Source organism: Sus scrofa, chromosome 12 (genome assembly GCF_000003025.6).
Source record: "Sus scrofa isolate TJ Tabasco breed Duroc chromosome 12, Sscrofa11.1, whole genome shotgun sequence".
NCBI classification, from domain to species: Eukaryota; Metazoa; Chordata; class Mammalia; order Artiodactyla; family Suidae; genus Sus; species Sus scrofa.
In genome coordinates, this window is record NC_010454.4 from 22,931,815 (window position 1) to 22,950,503 (window position 18,689).

The 18,689-nt window shown below is 40.8% G+C and overlaps 1 protein-coding gene across 9 annotated transcripts in view; it reads left to right on the forward strand.

Annotated features, from left to right (window-relative positions):
• The window catches only part of FBXL20 (F-box and leucine rich repeat protein 20), a 99,283-nt gene that overhangs the window by 58,420 nt on the left and 22,174 nt on the right, over window positions 1-18,689 (forward strand). For all 9 annotated transcript variants that reach the window (XR_002337138.1, XR_002337140.1, XR_002337139.1 and 6 more), the window contains 5 exons: window positions 5,025-5,079; window positions 8,832-8,906; window positions 10,451-10,545; window positions 11,035-11,103; window positions 16,730-16,825. Coding sequence is in view for 6 of the 9 variants with exons in the window: in XM_013979813.2 (XP_013835267.1) it covers window positions 5,025-5,079; window positions 8,832-8,906; window positions 10,451-10,545; window positions 11,035-11,103; window positions 16,730-16,825 (390 nt within the window). In the remaining 3 variants the exon portion in view is untranslated. The remainder of the gene's footprint in view (window positions 1-5,024; window positions 5,080-8,831; window positions 8,907-10,450; window positions 10,546-11,034; window positions 11,104-16,729; window positions 16,826-18,689) is intronic.

Here is an 18,689-nt window from a genome sequence, read left to right on the forward strand (position 1 = left end):
GGAACCATGAGGTTGCGGGTTCGGTCCCTGCCCTTGCTCAGTGGGTTAACGATCCGGCGTTGCCGTGAGCTGTGGTGTAGGTTGCAGACGCGGCTTGGATCCCGCGTTGCTGTGGCTCTGGTGTAGGCCGGTGGCTACAGCTCCGATTCAACCCCTAGCCTGGGAACCTCCATATGCCGCAGGAGCGGCCCAAGAAATAGCAACAACAACAACAAAGACAAAAAGACAAAAAAAAAAAAAAAAAATGCATGCCTCTGCAAATGACAATGCTAGATCCTTAAACTGCTGAGCCACCAAGGAACTCCTTTTTTCTTTTTTACTGCAGCAATTAGACTTATTTATAATTAAATCCTGTCTTCTTCCACATTATATCTCAGAAACCTGGCCAAAGTCATTTTGCTTGAGTGGGGAAGGTGAGGCATACTCTGCTTAAAACTGGGCAGCCTAAAGGTAGGCCAGTTTTTTTTTATAAGAGATGGAAGAGGACTTTTATTGAAGCAGCCAAGGAGGATCCTTCAGCAATAACTGGCCTTTCATTCTATCTCAGTTTTCTTCTCTCTTTGATCTTAACCTTATGGACATACATATCCTCAGAAGGAATTACGTGAAGGGTTAAAGTCTAAGGTACCAAGCCTGAAGATGATGAAAAGCAGGAAGGTGTTAAGTATACTGTAGTTTATTTATATCGTATAGAGATATCAGTATCATTTCCCCTTGATTTATCCTACAAATGCACACTTCTAAGTGCAGTTTTTCAAGTTAACGTTATCATATCCAGAAGAATAAATGCTCATTTATTCTTCCTCCTCTGTTCCCTGTCCTTCATTCTCTCTACCTCCAAAATTGCTATTGGTAAAACCCTAGCAGTTTATCCCATCAATCCTTATATTGGGGTTTCTAAAGCTAATTGTCTCTTTTGTCAAGAACATAGAATAAGTAGAAGTCAAAGGTTAGTAAATAATAGCAGACATTTAGAAAGACTGCTTATGGAGTGGTAAAAAGGATTGAAGCATGGAGGCTTATCCCATCCGTCTGACCAGGGAGCAGAATCAGGACTGCAAAGTCTAAGCTCTTATTTATTTATTTATTTATTTTAGGGCTGCACCTGCGGCATATGGAAGTTCTCAGGCTAGGGGTCATATCGGAGCTGCTGCCCACCTACACCACAGCCCCAGCAATGCTGGATCCTTAACCCACTGAGCGAGGCCAGTTATTGAACCTGCATCTTCATGGATGCTTGTCGAGTTCTTAACCTGCTGAGCCACAATGGGAACTTCGAAGCTTCTATTACTTGAATAGAGGAACGTAGCAACTGTATTTGTCTTCTCTCTCTCTCTCTCTCTGATATACCTTGATGTTAAAATCCAGGTGAAAAGCTAACTCACAGAAATTTTGACATCAAGAACCCCAGCAGTTCATTCTAAGAATGGAATTACAGTTGTTGAGACGTGTGCTTCCGAAGATTTCCTAGGTCTGCATTTGACCTCCAGTGTGAAGTTTCATGTCTATCTATTGTGCTTTCTTTTGTGGAAAACCTTGCTCTTGAGTCTAATAACCAGGATTATTATCTGAAAAATTTCTTGCTTGTGCCTCTGCCATTGTATAACAAATTTGTTATACAAATTTCCCAGGGATTAGTGGTGATTTGCCAGAAACAGGATCTTTAGATTAGGAAGCTCCACTAAAAGTACTATATTGTGGATGACAGGAAAAAGCAGCAGCATTTAAGCGATGTAAGAATGTTTGTTGAGGAGTTGCCATCGTGGTGCAGTGGTTCACGAATCCGACTAGGAACCATGAGGTTGCAGGTTTAATCCCTGGCCTTGCTCACTGGGTTAAGGATCCATCATTGCCGTGAGCTGTGGTGTATGAAGGTTGCAGACATGGCTTGGATCCCGAGTTACTGTGGCTCTGGCGTAGGCTGGTGGCTACAGCTCCGATTGGACCCCTAGCTTGGGAACCTCCATATACCATGGGAAGCTGCTCTAGAAAAGACAAAAGGACCAAAAAAAAAAAAAAAAAAGCATTTGTTGAATTAGATAAACTTATTGTTTTAGGAGTTCAGGTACCTAGATTGGGGGTATATGTATATATTGGGTGATGGAGTTGGTAATCAGTTTTTTTTTTTTTTTTTTGCCTCTTCTTGAGCTGCTCCACGGCATATGGAGGTTCCCAGGCTAGGGGTCCAATCGGAGCTGTAGCCACTGGCCTACGCCAGAGCCACAGCAATGCCAGATCCGAGCCGAGTCTGCGACCTATACCACAGCTCACGGCAACGCCAGATCCTTAACCCACTGAGCGAGGCCGGGGACCGAACCCGCAACCTCATGGTTCCTAGTCAGATTCATTAACCACTGCACCATGACAGGAACTCTGGTAATCAGTATTAAAATGATGAGGAATGCATTAAGGAGAGCCATCAGGGTGGTAGCAAGTCTATCTCAGAGGAACAAGAAAGGCATCTGGCCTTTTCCATCTATGGGCAGATGTATAAAATGTGGTATACATAAACACTGGAATATCATTCAGCATTAAAAAGGAAGGAAATTGTGATGTGTACAACAACGTGGATGAACTCTAAAGACATTATGCTAAATAAGTCTGTCACAAAGGGTTAAATACCATATGATTCCATGTGAAGTACCTAGAGTAGTGAAATTCATAGAGTATAGTGGTGGTTATCAGGTGCTGGGGGAATGAGGAATGAGGAGTCAGTTGGGAAGATAAAAAAGTCCTGGCCCTGGATGGTGGTGGTGGTTGCACAACATTGTGAATGTATTTAATACTCCTGAACTATATACTTAAACATGGTTAAGTGGTGAGTTTTATGTTATATATGTTACCCAAATAAAGAAAAGGTTTCCAGGAGTTCCTGTTGTAGCTCAGGGGGTTACAAACCTGACTAGTGTCCATGAAGATACAGGTTTGATACCTGGCCTCTCTCAGTGGGTTAAGAATCTGGCATTGCCATGAGTTTGGCAGATGTGACTCAGATCCTGCCTGGCTGTGGCCGTGGCCTAGGCCGGCAGCTATAGCTCCAATTCATCCCTTAGGCTGGGAACTTCCATATGCCCCAGGTGCAGCCCTAAAAAGAAAAAAAAAGTTTTTAAAAAAAAACAAAACAAAAAACTTTTCAAAAAACATTTACAAAATACACTTAGCTTTCTGTCTGATGTGATTATTGACTCAGTTTATTCCATGTTCTCAAATGTGACTGATAGCTTCTAATCACTAAATAACAAAATTTTGTTCCATTAAGCTAACTCAAAGTAATAAGGGAATAGAAAATGTACCCTTCATTAATTAATACGTCCTGACTTCCGTTTTATAACATTCCGGGTATCTCTAGTTAGCTCAAGGAATGTCATAAAATTCTTAAAGCAAGCCGAACTTCGATTTCCTTAACACTTTAAAATACATGCTATATTAGACTTTTTGCCACTTGCAGAAAAGCTTCATTGTTATTCAGATCAAAATGACCTTTAAGGGGGTCCTTGAGTACGGAGAGTTTTAAAAGAAGTGACATTAATCCCGGGAGGCTGCAACCTGTCTTTACAGGCAGCTTACACTGTAGAGAGTTATCAACTATTTATTTATTTAAATTTTATGGCCACACTTGCAGTATATGCAAGTTTCCAGGCCAGGGTTTGAATCCGAGCTGCAGCTGCGACCTACCCTGCAGCTGTGGCAACGCCTGATCCTTTAACCCACTGCACAGGCTGGGATTCAAACCTGCACCTCTGGAGTTCCCGTCATGGCACAGTGGAAACGAATCCAACTAGGAACCGAGAGGCTGCTGGTTCCATCCCTGGCCTTGCTTAGTGGGTTAAGGATCTGGCATTGCTATGAAATGTGTAGGTGGCAGATTTGGCTCGGATCCTGCATTGCTGTGGCTGAGGCGTAGGCCGGCAGCCGTAGCTCTGATTCAACCCCTAGCCTGGGAACCTCCATATGCCATGGGTGCGGCCCTAAAAAAAAGCAACAACAACCAAAAAAACACCAAAAAACCTGCATCTCAACAGTGACCCGAGCCACTGCAGTCAGATTCTTAACCCACCGTGCCACAGCAGGAACTCTGAGATTTAACATTTTATAGTTGGTGTTTCTTATGTGTTAGCAATATTATTTTATCTTTTTTCATTCATAACTGTAAATTTTTTTTTTTGTCTTTTTTTTTGCTATTTCTTGGGCCGCTCCCACGGCATATGGAGGTTCCCAGGCTAGGGGTCCAATCGGAGCTGCAGCCACTGGACTACGCCAGAGCCACAGCAACGAGGGATCCGAGCTGCGTCTGCAACCTACGCCACAGCTCACGGCAACGCCGGATCGTTAACCCACTGAGCAAGGGCAGGGATCAAACCCACAACCTCATGGTTCCTAGTCAGATTCATTAACCAGTGCGCCATGACGGGAACTCCTGTAAAATTCTTTATGAAGCTATTTACCTAGCGTATTTCTTCTGATAACCAGAGTGTGAACATTGGTTTTTTGCTTTTAAAAAATTGTATCAGAAATATTTTATCATCCTTTGATGTGAATAATTGAACGAGTGTGGTACTTATACATCATCAAGGAGATGATAACTTTCCCCTCCTCTGTTTTATGCTGGCAGTATTAAGTTGCTCCGTCTTTTTTTTTTTTTTTTTTTTCATTTTTTTTATTACTCAAATGAATTTATCACATCTGTAGTTGTATAATGATCATAACAATCTGATTTCACAGGATTTCCATCCCACAGCCCAGGCACATCCCCCCACCCCACAAACTGTCTCCTCCAGAGACCATGTTTTTCATTGTCTGTGAGTCAGCATCTGTTCTGCAAGGAAGTTCCGTCTGTCCTTTTTTCAGATTCCACATGTCAGTGAAAGCATTTGATGTTGGTGTCTCATTGTATGGCTGACTTCACTTAAGTTGCTCCATCTTTTTATGTAGTTGTTTAAAAGAACTTCTGCCAATTATTTACAGGCAAAAATCAAGAGAAACTATTTTATTATATAATAAACTTTTTCTCCATCTCTTTTTAGGATATTTTCTTTTCTGGATGTTGTTACCTTGTGTCGCTGTGCTCAAGTCTCCAGGGTAAGAATGACTGACGTAATTGCAAGAACGTTCCTTCCTGACCCTGATGATAATCAGCTTCTGTAGAAGGCCAGCAGTTTACTTCATAAGTTACTTATATGTTATGTTTCCAAGGATGTAGTTTACCCGGGGCATACCCAAACCCATGCAGTGGAATGCTACTGTGTGTGCTATTTCTAACTTTGATTTTTGAAAACTCTTGACTGCTTATATAATAACAACAGAGGAAATATTTTCAAGGAAAAAAAAATTCAACACGCAAATAAAAAGGTTAGGTTTTTTTTAGGGCCCCACCCTCAACATATGGAGGTTCCCAGGCTAGGGGTGGAATCAGAGCTGTAGCTGCTGTCCTATGCCACAGCCGCAGCAACGCCAGATCCCAGCCACGTCTGTGACCTACACCGCAGTTCACGGCGGTGTCGGATCCTTACCCACTGAGTGAGGCTAGTGATCAAACCTGTGTCCTCATGGATACTAGTCAGATTTGTTTCTGCTGAGCCACGACAGGAACTCCTAAAAAGTTTAGGTTTGTAATAATACGGTGTTTCATTATGTTTTCCTACCTCATTTTATACACATACAAGGAAGGCTCTTGATATCTCTCTGTATTTTTTCCTCAAAAGATAATAGCAGAATTTAATTTTTTTGATTGTAGAGCAAACCAAATTCTATTCTCTAAGTCAGTTGCTGCATTACTCTTACTTATCCATTTTTGTCAGTTGACATTGCTGTGACAAAATAGTGAAACATCTTAATTTTATTGGTGCCACTAATATTAAGAATAGAATCACTGTTGTGGGAAAACTGCTTTATGAGCCATTCCTAGTCTCTTTTTTTTTGTCTTTTTGCCTTTTCTAGAGCCGCTTCCCGCCACATATGGAGGTTCCCAGGCTAGGGGTCTAATCGGAGCTATAGTCACCGGCCTACGCCAGAGCCACAGCAATGCCAGATCCGAGCCGAGTCTGCGACCTACACCACAGCTCACGGCAACGCCAGATCCTTAACCACTGAGCCACGGAGGGAACTCCCCCCAGTCTCTTTTGTAATACAGATATATAATAATTAACTTAAAATGAATATACCTACAACTGTCATCTTTTTATAACTTGGACAGTGGCTTTTACTTGTTTATTTAACATATGTTTATTGAGGAACTAGCTATACCAGGTATAGTCCCAGGTGCTGAGTGTGTAATATGGTTATATATCATACAGAATTATATTTATCTTTGTAAGTGGACCCAGGTTTCCCTTAAGATATCCAGTACCAATTCCCTTAAAAACAACAACCCACAAAACTTGCCATAAAAAATTCACTTTGTCTTGCTAATTTTTTTTTTGGGGGGGGTCTTTCTAGGGCCGTACCCACAGCATATGGAGATTCCCAGGCTAGGAGTCAAATCAGAGCTATAGCCACCAGCTTAAACCAGAGCCACAGTAACGCAAGATCTGAGCCGCCACTGCGACCTGCAACGTGAGATCCTTAACCTGCTGAGCGAGGCCAGGGATTGAACCCATGTCCTCATGGATGCTAGTCCCAAACTCCCTGTCTTGCTAATTTAATTTCTACATCCTAAAAGCCATGCTAAATCTGTGTATTCAGCTATTTAGGAACGAATCAATAGTATTTTGATGATTTCTGTTCATCACATTTTTGTGCCTGGTACTGAGTGGTTGCTCTTGTCATAGCTGGTATGAGTTAGTGGGGTTTCTTTTCTCTCTCCATGTGAATGAGGTCATCATTGAGAAATGAAATTCCCGGACAAGTGCCTAAACCGTTTAGTTACAAAGTCTCGGCTCAGGAATGTTGATTTGAGTTAGTTATAATTGTCCTTTTCATGTTCAAGTTCCTCTTCCCTCTTAATGTGTTTTAACTTAAAAAGAGGAACAATGCCAATTTTCATTAAATCTGAACAGTTGGTACACTGGTGTAGGCCTGTTATTCTCTGTACTTGAAGTAGTTAATTTGCTTTAAAAAAGACTCTAGAGAGGAACCTGTCATTCTTAATTTTAGTCTCAGTTTAGCATGTTTCCTGCTTCCTGGAGTAGATAGTATAAGGAAATGAGAAATTTCAGAGCAAGTCAGAGGTATATTTAGCCAAAGAATCTAGTTAACAAATAATCTTTAAAAGTTTTATCTTTTGTCTCTTGTGGAAACTGTTGGAAAAATAGGGAGCCACTAAAAAAAAAAAAAAAAAAAAAAAAACTTTGAAATCCTCTGAAAATCTTGAAGATCTCTAGAATGATAACTTTTTTTACCCTCATACCTCTGACGTATTTCTGCTGATTGTGTGACATTTACCCTGGGGTTTATAGGTGTTATCTGCAGTTTCCTTTTTAGAATTTCAGTATCGATTCTGTGGTGTTTTTGTTTTTGTTTTAGGGCCCCACCTGCAGCATATGGAAGTTCCTGGGCTAGGGGTTGAATTACACCACAGCTCACAGCAGCGCTAGATCCTTAACCCACTGAACGAGGCTAGGGATCGAATCTGCGTCCTGATGGATCTGAGGCACATTCGTTACCACTGAGCCACATTGGGAACGCCTCCAGTCTGTGTTTTGATATGTTATAGTAAGAGGTGGTATTCTGAGTTTATAACTCAACAGTATTAAAACTGTTAAAGGGAAAACTGTTAAAGGCTTTCTGATTCAAATTCAGAATGATCCCACCCAACAAGTTAACTCTTAATGGAGTCATTTTTCACCTTATCCTGAAAGATTGAAAAGTGTGGAAACTTTCTTGCCTCCTTTTAGCTTACTAAAGAAATGTAGGAGAAGTTTTAAGGCTTTCATCGTTTAAAAAGAAATTTTTTTTAATGGCCGCACCTGTGGCATGTGGAAGTTCCCAGGCTAGGGGTCGAATTGGAGCTGCAGCTGCTGGCCTGCACCACAGCCACAGCTCCCCGTGCCAGATCTAAGCTACATTTTCAGCCTATGCCACAGCTTGCGGCAGTGCTGGATCCTTAACCCACTGAGTGAGGCCAGAGATCGAACCTGCATCCTCATGGATACTGGTCGGGTTCTTACCCCACTGAGCCACAACGGAAACCCCAGCTTTCATTGTTTTGAGTTTACCACTGAATCAAGTTGAAAGGAAAGATGACCAAGTAAAAAAAACATGCCTGAGGAATTCCTATGTGGCTCAGTGGGTTAAGGATCAGGCATTGTCACTGATATTGAGAAGTGATACTGTCTTTTCTGTAAGTCCCAGGTCACAATCAGGGGCAATCAAGTGATGCTGTGGATGTGTATATATATGTGAGAGAGAGAGAGAGAGAGTGTGTGTGTGTGTATTATATACATATATAAAAACGTAGCAAATATATTGAACACAGCACATTCAGAGTACTACCTTCTTTGATTTCATCCTCACCTTTTTCCTAGTTGAGGGATAGAGTAACTTTTTATCAGCTGAATTATCTCATTTTGGGATTAGAAACTCCAGTTAGTAAACAGTTTCTGGCTATGATACTTATCACAACGTGTGCTTTCCCCATCCCCCCAATGTAAGATGTTTCTTAGCTGCTAATTTCTGTACCCACTCATTAATGAGATAATTTACTTGGACAATAAAGTATGAATCAGAAATAAGACAGACCTTTTGGGAGTTAACGGTGTTTGGGGGTGGGGGGGCTGCTGAGTAATCTTTGAGTCAATTGATCAGTCAATAGTTTGAAGTGTGAACTTGAATATTGCCGACTTTCCCCCTTTGTTTCACCTTCTGCTCATTCTTTCTCCTTTTCTTCAAAATAGGCCTGGAATGTTCTGGCTCTGGATGGCAGTAACTGGCAGCGAATTGACCTGTTTGATTTCCAGAGAGATATTGAGGTATAATTACGTGGTGTGTGGCCCCATTTCTCTTGTTAGAATGTAATTACAGCAGGAGACAGATTAGCCCCCAACCATATAAATCTCCTTTCCCTGGAGAGACAAACTATTAATTTCAGTGCACCTGAACCTCATGGGAGTCTGCAGTGTTCCCAGGAACTTGTTCAGTTTTGAGAATGAGCAGAATTATTTTACTGACGTAATACTAAATTGTTTAGTATTAACAAGACTCAAAAAGTTTTGTTAGGATTTTTTCCTGGTGGAAATGTGAACCTGTGTTAGTTCATTTTAAGGAAGTCTTTTTATATGTGCTTATTGAAAAAAAAAGTAGGGTTAACAACCTTTTGAGACATGATATTTGCATCAATTCTTCTTGAGAAGCATAAGATTTAGGGTTTTTTTTGGGGGGGTGCACCTGTGGCATATAGAAGTTCCCAGGCCAGGGAGTTCCCGTTGTGGTGCAGTGGTTAATGAATCCAACTAGGAACCATGAGGTTGCAGGTTCGATCCCTGCCCTTGCTCAGTGGGTTAACAATCCGGCGTTGCCATGAGCTGTGGTGTAGGTCGCAGACGCAGCTCGGATCCCTCGTTGCTGTGGCTCTGGCGTAGGCCGGAGGCTACAGCTCCGATTGGACCCTTAGCCTGGGAACCTCCATATGCCGCGAGAGTGGCCCAAGAAATGGCAAAAAGACAAAAAAAAAAAAAAAAAAAAAAAAAATAGAAGTTCCCAGGCCAAGGGTCCAATCAGAGCTGCAGCTGCCAGCCTACACCACAGCCACAGCAACTCCAGATCCGAGCCGTGCTGCAGCTCACGGCAACACCAGATCTTTAACCCACTGAGGGAGGCCAGGAATTGAACTTGCGTTCTCATGGGTACTAGTTGGGTTTGTTACCATTGAGCCACAACAGGAACTCCAAGATTTTTTTTTTTCAATTGGTTTTTCTTTAAAGTTCTGGTGGAACTTAGTTGTCTTAAAGATCCATGTAAGACATTTAAAAAAATCTCGTGTGAACTTTCCATTATCTTCATACAGTGTTGTTTTTTTTTTTTTTTTAATAATACCCACTACATACTAGGTTTTTATGTTTTTCACAATTTTCTAATCTTAATGGATGTAAATGTTTAAAGCACCATAGCCACAAAATCGTTCGGTGAGCTTTTGTTAAATGTTCATTGAGTCTGCTATGTTTAGAGTACGATCATAAATGCACAGAAATAATAAAGAGTTAACGTTCTTCAGTAGCAACAGTTTAACCAGAGGTGGGGGAGCTACATTAATATAGTGTGATAAGACACCTGTGGAGCACCATTTCTTCAGATACAGAATATCTTATCAGATGAACAAGATAAATAACCACATAGGGTTTAGGCATGTCGCAGGTAGATGGGGTAATCAGGAAAGCTTTCTCACAGTAAGGTGAAATTTTCCTATTGATTTAACAAGAGAAGAGGCTGCCTCAAAATTAGAATGTTATCTTAAAAACAATGTGGCTTATCTTTTTGTGTGCCTGGGGTTTTTTTGTTTGTTTGTTTGCTGTTACAGGGCCGAGTGGTGGAGAATATTTCAAAAAGATGTGGGGGCTTTTTACGGAAGTTAAGTCTTCGTGGGTGTCTCGGAGTAGGAGACAATGCATTAAGGTAAGAACCTGTTGATTAACTCATTCTCTTGACTGAAGTGAATAAAGAACAGCCCCGAACAACACCACCTCACCCAGAAAAGGCTAGAGTAGTTTCATATTCCTAAGCTGTTCTGAACCCAAATACACATTCATTGCTTGTAACACAATATCCAGTAATGGGATGTGTGGTTCTGAGAATAAAACAAGAAGTGCTCTCCCCCACCAAACCCCAAAGCCAGATTCCCCATGTTATAAATGGTTCTTTTGGAGCCTTAAGTTTTTTTCTTTCTTTTTTTTTTTAAGTGTCTTTACTCAGAGTTAGGATAATTTTAACTTTGGTTGACAAAAAGATCAATGTTTTAAGAGGTTTATGGTTGAAAATTAATTTATTCATAATTGTGAACTACTTTTGTACCGACATCTAGCATCATTGGTAACTTTTATTATTTTTTAAATGCTGAGTATTTTGCCCATTTCACTTCAAATGCTTTCTTTCTTTCCTGTAAAGGACCTTTGCACAAAACTGTAGGAACATTGAAGTGCTAAATTTAAATGGATGCACAAAGACTACAGATGCGTAAGTATCAAAGAAATAAAACATACTTCTCCGTCTTTGAGAGTTTGCTGTCATAGACCCAGCAGACATTGAAGGTAGACATAAAAACTTTCAGCCCAAAAATCTATTAGTAATAACATGTATCAAATAACATTTAAATATTATATAGGGACTGTGATGATCTATGTGGGAGAAGAATCAGAGAGAATGGATATATGTATATGTATGACTGGGTCACTTTGTTGTGCAGCAGAAATTATCTCAACCTTGTAAATTAACTATACTTCAATAAAACAAAAAATATTGTATAGGGAAACTGTTGCCTATTGGGAGGTGAAGAAGCTTATTTACAAAGGAGGGGACAGAATTATTCAGTGAATCATTCTGTTCTTCCAAAAGACCTCTTGAGGAGTTCCCTTAGGGTGCAGTGGGGCTAGCACCCATTGTTGTCACTGCAGCAGCTCGGGTTGCTGCTGTGGCTCGGCTTCCGTCTCTGGCCCAGGGACTTCCATATGCTGTATGCTCCCCCACCCGAAAAAAAAGGTTTCTAAAATAGATGGGCCCTTTACAATTGCTTGAGTGAAGAAAAGTAGAAGATGCTTCAAGCACATTGTTTATTTTATTCCTTTCTTTGAGGTCGCAAGAAAGAGATAAATATAAAATAATCAACAAGGGTCCTCTACTCAGTATTCCGTAATAACCTATGTGGGGAAAGAATCTGAAAAAAGAATGGATATGTGTGTATGCACAACTGCATCATTTTGCTGTACACCTGAAACTAACACAACATTATAAAGCAAGGATATACAATATAGAAGAATATGTGTATAACTGAGTCATTTGTGTACAGCAGAAATTAATACAACTTGTAGATCAGCTAGACTTCAATTAAAATATAAATTAAAAAAATAGATATTGGGAGTTCTCTGGTGGCCTAGCAGTTAAGGATTTAGCGTTGTCGCTGCTGTGGCTCAGGTTTGATCCTTGGCCCAGAAATGTCCACATGCCAAGGGCATGGCCGAAGAAAACGGAAAACTTTAATATCGTAAAATCATCAAATAACCACTGGTCATTCTGACTTCTACTTGTTCTGGTGACCTCAGCAGTGTTTTAGATACAGTTTAAAAAAAAAAAAAAGATACAGACTTTAAAAATCAAAAATGGAGACCTCTAATGATGACAGTCACTGCCTCTGGCTGTGAACAACTCTGAAACTGTGGAAAACAAGCTGATGGAGATGTTTGGACAACACGCAGAGCAGGACTGAGAAACAAATGAGGGGAGTCCTGTGACTGCCCTGGCTTTTTTGCCCTGTGACATTTTCCAGAAAATGGCACAAGGAGAAGGAACCCAAGCAGAGCACAAAGTTCTGGCTGATTTGAAGAGAAAGAGTTCAGAGACCAGGCTGACTCCATTTGTGTTTGGAGACAGTGGAGCTCTTCAAAAAAATCTACATTTTCTTGGCTGAATAGTAAACTGTATATCTGCGTATTGTGACCCCACATAGCTGGGCAAAGGACATGTGATAAGGAAAGAACAATTACTGAGGAACTGTGAATTGAAGAATTGCCAGAATTTAAATAAGGCTGAGAGAAGTTCCAACCACCCTGGAGAAAGTTCTTTGATCCACCTTAGGTCATTTAGTAGAGACTTCAGAAAGATCACACCTTGATAGAAGAGCTCAGCAAGACCTGTCTTAATACAGGTTAAAAGGAAAAAATTTAGGACCAGGTTAATTCACAACTAATTAAACTGCCTACCAAGTCAAAACTCAGCATTCATCCCACTGTGACGCAACGAGATCAGTGGTGTCTCTGGAGTGCTGGGATGCAGGTTTGATCCCCAGCTCAGCATTGTGGGTTAAGGATTAGGTGTTGCTGCAGCTGCAGTGTAGGCTGTGGGTCAAATCTGATCTCTGGCCTGGGAATTGCATATACTACAGGGCGGCCAAAAATGGGGCGGGGGGAGCAAAGAAAAAAAACAACCACAACAACCAACCCAGCATTCTTTAAAGGGAGACGCAAAATCTGACACTTAGCAGTTCAATAAAAAATTACAATACAGGAGTTCCCATTGAGGCTTAGTGGGTAACGAACGCCACTGGTATCCATGAGGATGTGGTTTTGATCCCTGTCCTCACTCAGTGGGTTAAGGATCCAGTGTTGCCGTAGGATCGCAGACATGGCTCAGATCCTGCGTGGCTGTGGTTGTGGCAGCTGCAGCTCCAATTCAGCCTCAAGCCTGGGAACGTCCATATGCCACAGGTATGGCTCTAAAAAGACAAAAAGAAAGTGAAAGCCACTCTTGATTTGTGGGCCGTATAAAAATAGGCAGCTGGTGAGATATACTGCCCTCTGGAATAGAGGACCGCAAAAACCACACAATCATCTCAATATGAAACAGTCTCTGTCATGGCCCCCAAATAATCCCTACCTCTTTTAATTGTACCTTTGTATAACCTCTCCCCCTGAGCGTGGACTGGGCCTACTGACTCATTGCTAACAATAGAATACTGCAAAGGCGTTGGATGTCACTTTGGAGATTAGGTTACAAAAAGACTATAACCTCTGTCATACTCTACTTGCTCTCAAAGCTCCAGCTCCGGAGGAAGCTAGCTGCCCCATTGTGAGTAGCTCTATTGAGAGGTCCATGTGGCAAGGAACTGAGGTCTCTGGCCAACAGCCTGCAAGAACCTGAATCCTATCAAAAACCAAATGAGCGAACTTGAAATTGGATCTTCTAAGGTCTGCCAGCATCCACCAAAATGAGCTTGGAAGGAAATCTGTACCCATTTAACCTTTGAGATAGTTGCAACTGTGGCCAGTACCTCGACTGTACCCCTTGTGGGAGACCCTGAGTTAGAGACACCCTACTAAGCTGCTTGTGCTTGTATTCCTGAAAACTAAGATATAGTTTTAAACCATTCAGTTTTGAGGTGGTTTACTATGCAACACAATAGATAACTAATGCATGTGCCAAAATCCAGAGTTCATTCGTGATAAAAATTCTCAACAAACTAGGAATAGAAAGGAGTTTCCTTAATATGATTAAAGGCCTCCATGAAAAAGCTACTGCTGACATTATACTTAATGGTAAAAGACTGAATGCCTTACCCTAAGGTCAGGAGAAAAGCAAGGATGTTAACTCGCATCATTTCTTTTTTTTTCTTTTGTCTTTTTGCTATTTCTTGGGCCGCTCCCACGGCATATGGAGGTTCCCAAGCTAGGGGTCCAATCGGAGCTGCAGCCACCGGCCTACGCCAGAGCCACAGCAACGCTGGATCCGAGCCACGTCTGCAACCTACACCACAGCTCACAGCAATGCTGGATCGTTAACCCACTGAGCAAGGGCAGGGATCGAACCCGCAACCTCATGGTTCCTAGTTGGATTCGTTAACCACTGCGCCACAACGGGAACTCCCGCGTTATTTCTATTCAACATTCTGTTGGAGGTTTCAGTCAGTGCAACAAGTTTAAAAAAAAAAAAAAAAGCATATCAATAGGAAACAAGCAAAGCTCTTTATTTGGAGCTAAAAGAAGTGTCAGATTTCTACACTGAAAACCACAAACATTACTGAGAGAAATTAATGAAAGTGTGTATCAAGAATGTATAGAGAACTCTTTCTTACAATCAGTAATGAGACAGCCCAATTAAAAATTGGGCTAAACCCTTAAACATTTCACTAAGGAAAGAGATGAATGGCTAACAAGCACAAGAAAGAAAAAGTGTTCATTATAAAACTGCAAGATAAAACCATACCCACTAAAATTCCATACCCACTAAAATGGCTGTCATCGAAAAGAGAGACAGTGCCAAGTATTGGCAAGGATGTGGATGCATTGCTGGTGGGAATGTAAAAAGGCCACTCAAAAAAAGTTTGGCAGTTTCTTAAAAAGTCAGCCATGCACTCAGTATATAGGACCTAGCAATTCTCTTAGATATTCACGCAGAAGAAATGAAAATGTAGGTTCACATAAAGACCTAAGAAACATATCTGCCTACTAGAATGTATTGGTCGTATTTGGATCCTAATTTGAATAAATCAGTTTGACACAGGCATTTATTTATGAGACAGCTGGGAACTCTTGAACACAGACTAGGTGTCAGGTATTTATATGTATATATATATGTCTTTATATAGTTAGAAATATGTCCTGAAATATTTACAGGTGAAATAATAAGTCTAGGATTTGCTTTAAAATACTGAACCCCCCCCAAAAAATGAAGGAAATAGGTGAAATAGTAATAGTAGATTTTTTTTTTTTTTTTTTTTTTTGCTTTTTTAGGGCTGCACTTGAGGCTAGGAGGTTCCCAGGCTAGGGGTCGAACTGGAGCTATAGCTGCCAGCCTACATACACCACAGCCACAGCAATGCAGGATCCAAGCTGCGTCTGCGACCTACACCACAGCTAATGGCAACACTGGATCCTTAATCCAAGTGAGGACAGGGATCGAACCTGCAACCTCATGGTTCCTAGTCAGATTTATTTCTGCTGCGTCACAACAGGAACTCCAGTAATAATAGATTATTGATAAATGTCAAACCTTAAGGATGATACATGTACATTCTCTATCACTCACTCTTAAGTGTATTTGAGATTTTTCACAATTAAAAAAAAAATTAAGGAGTTCCTTTTGTGGCTCAGTGGTAATGGACCTGACTAGTATCCATGAGGATGCAGGTTTGATCCCCTGGCCATGCTCAGTGTGTTAAGGATCTGGCATTACTGTGAGCTGTGGTGTAGGTCGAAGACACAGCTCAAATCGCAAGTTGCTGTGGCATAGATTGGCATCTGCAGCTCCGATTCAACCCCAAAATTTAAAGTGTTTTCCCTAGAGTGAAAAAATAAGAAGAATTAATACCTGACCAAAGATTAATTTTTGAAGAGAAGCAAGATGGGGAGACAAAAATCAGGCTGAACAAGTGCCACAGGGTGTGGCCTTAAAAAGCAAAAAATAAATAAAAAGTTAAAAAACTTGACCACTGTGGGAAAAGAGCCTTTAAGAAATTCATAAAGGAAAGCAGGCAATAGTATTACGTAACTTAGCTAGTTTTAGCCAACACTGGTAAATCCTCTGTACACCTTGCAAAAATCCAATTATTGCATTACTGCCATGCAAAAGGTTATCTTGAGGAGTTCCCTGATGATACAGTGGATTAAGGACCTAGTGTTGTCACCGCTGTGGCAGGGGTTTGATCCCTGACCTTCTAAGGTCATCTTGAGCAAAGGTTTAAGGAAAAGATCAGAGACAGAACTTTTGGTCTTGTTTCACCACTTGCTAGCAAGTACTAGCTAGCTTTCCAGTGTTCTTGGATTTGCAGAATGCATGTAAATCGTTTATCAGCATAAATGTACTTTGCTGTCAGTAGCTATTGACATTTCCAAATGTGAATCAAGCACCATCTTCCCCTCATGCAAATTCTCATACGCAGCACAGCTTTTTTTTGTGAACCTGCCTCTTCCTCAACATGAAAGGGATTTAAAACCGTTTTTATTTGACATACGAAAATTTTACAGTTTTATATGTATGTAAATATATATATATATACACACACATACACACATTTAATGAGAATCGTGTATGGTATTCTAAGGATGTGTTCTTATTTGTTCACTCATTATTTTCTCCTTTTTCCATTTTTCAGTACATGTACCAGTCTTAGCAAGTTCTGTTCCAAACTCAGGCACCTTGACTTGGCTTCCTGTACATCGATAACAAACATGTCTCTAAAAGCTCTGAGGTAAATTTCTTACAAGAAGAATGTCCAAGAAAATGAATGTACATGTATGTATGACTGGGTCCCTATGCTATACAGCAGGAATTGGCACAACACTGTAAATCAACTGTACTCTAAGAAAAATAAACATTGGTTTAAAAGTTAAATAAGGTGGGGTCCCTGTCGTGGCTCAGTGGTTAACAACCCGACTGGAATCCATGAGGACTCGGGCCTCACTCAGTGAGTTAAGGATCCGGCATTGCCGTGAGCTGTGGTGTAGGTCGCATACGTGGCTCAGATCTGGCATTGCTATGGCTTCGGTGTAGGCCGGCGGCTACAGCTCCGATTTGACCCCTAGCCTGGGAACCTCCATATGCCAGGGGTGCGGCCTAAAAAGACAAAAGACAAAAAAAAAGTTAAATAAGGTATCATTGATTAGGGAAGAAAAAGAATGTCCAACAATCAGAAGAAATATTTATTTTTTTTAATTACTGAAATAAAGTTGGAACTGAATAAAACTACGTCTTATAGGTATGTACTGCAGTTCAGAATTGATCTTTTATGTTACCACTCGCCCAACTTAAAGGACATGGTGAAGTGAAGTGGCTAGAGGTAACTAGGATTTCTGAACAGAATACTATAGTTTGTACATGATTGAAGTGCTCGGCAGGGTTCCTGGTGCATAGTAAGCACTTAGCAAATTTTAATTGTTCTAGTGTTAATGTATTTTTTAAATATAAAAATATATCTTAAAAGGAAGGTGAGAAGTTCCCTGGTAGCTTAGTGGATTAAGGATCTGGTGTTTCACTTCCGTGGCTCTGGTTACTGCTGTGGTGTGCTTTTGATCCCTGACCCAAGAATTTCCACATGCCATGGGCACGGCCAACAAAAAGGAAGGCGCAGTGCCCATTCTCTTTGTACTTTTACCTTTTTATCAGCCTTTTATGAGTGTATTGGTTATATTTATGAGTAGTAGAGTTAAGCCATTAAAAGAAGAAATAATAAATTTAGTGGAGTATAAGTACTTTGAAAATGTGGTTCCTTCTTGACCTTCCTTAAGAGCATTGCACACATAGGTACTTAAGGCTGTTTGCCTCATAGGATAATAAATAGGGTAGTATAAAATGTCTAGGAGTTTTCTGGTCACTCAGCAGATTAAGGATCCAGCATTGTCACTGCTATGGCTCGGGTTCCTGCTGTGACACAAGTTTGATCCTTGCTTGGCCCTGGGGCTTCTGCATGCTGCAGGCATGGCCAAAAAAACTAGTGTCTGTAGATCATAATAAATCACATAAGTGGTGTCATTTATTTGAAAACCTTGTGAGGTAGATAGGACAGACACTTTACAGATAAGAAAATCTAAAAGATTTTTCAATGCCGGGTGCTGTGATTCAACCATGCGGAGTACTGAGTAAGGGTCGCTGCCCTTAAATTGATAGCGTCTAGTGGAAGGAAAAAACACTAAGCATTTCCCACTTACAGCAGGATAAGTGCTGTGATAGAAGTGAGTGCATCAGTTGGGGGGAAACATTGAAGAGTTGTGGCTAATCTTGACCTTGGAGAGGTTCTCGAAGGCTTCTTTAAGTGAAGAAGCCTGAATTCTTAAAGTGAAGAAGCTTCTTAAAGTGACTTGCCTGGATTCTCACTATTGATGAAGAATAAGCTGGAACCAAGATTCCCTAGCTTTATTTTATAAAACAGTTAAAGCAGTGTTTTCCAAAGTATGCATAGAGCTTAGGATTCTTCCATAGTTTATACATGAGATCAAAGATCAAAGAAGAAGCTGGTGTTTGATAGAAGGCAGAGATCTAATAAAATATATCCTGAAGTCAGCCAGTGGAAACTGTACTCTAGATACCTCCCAGGAAAGAAAAATTTTAAATCCTTT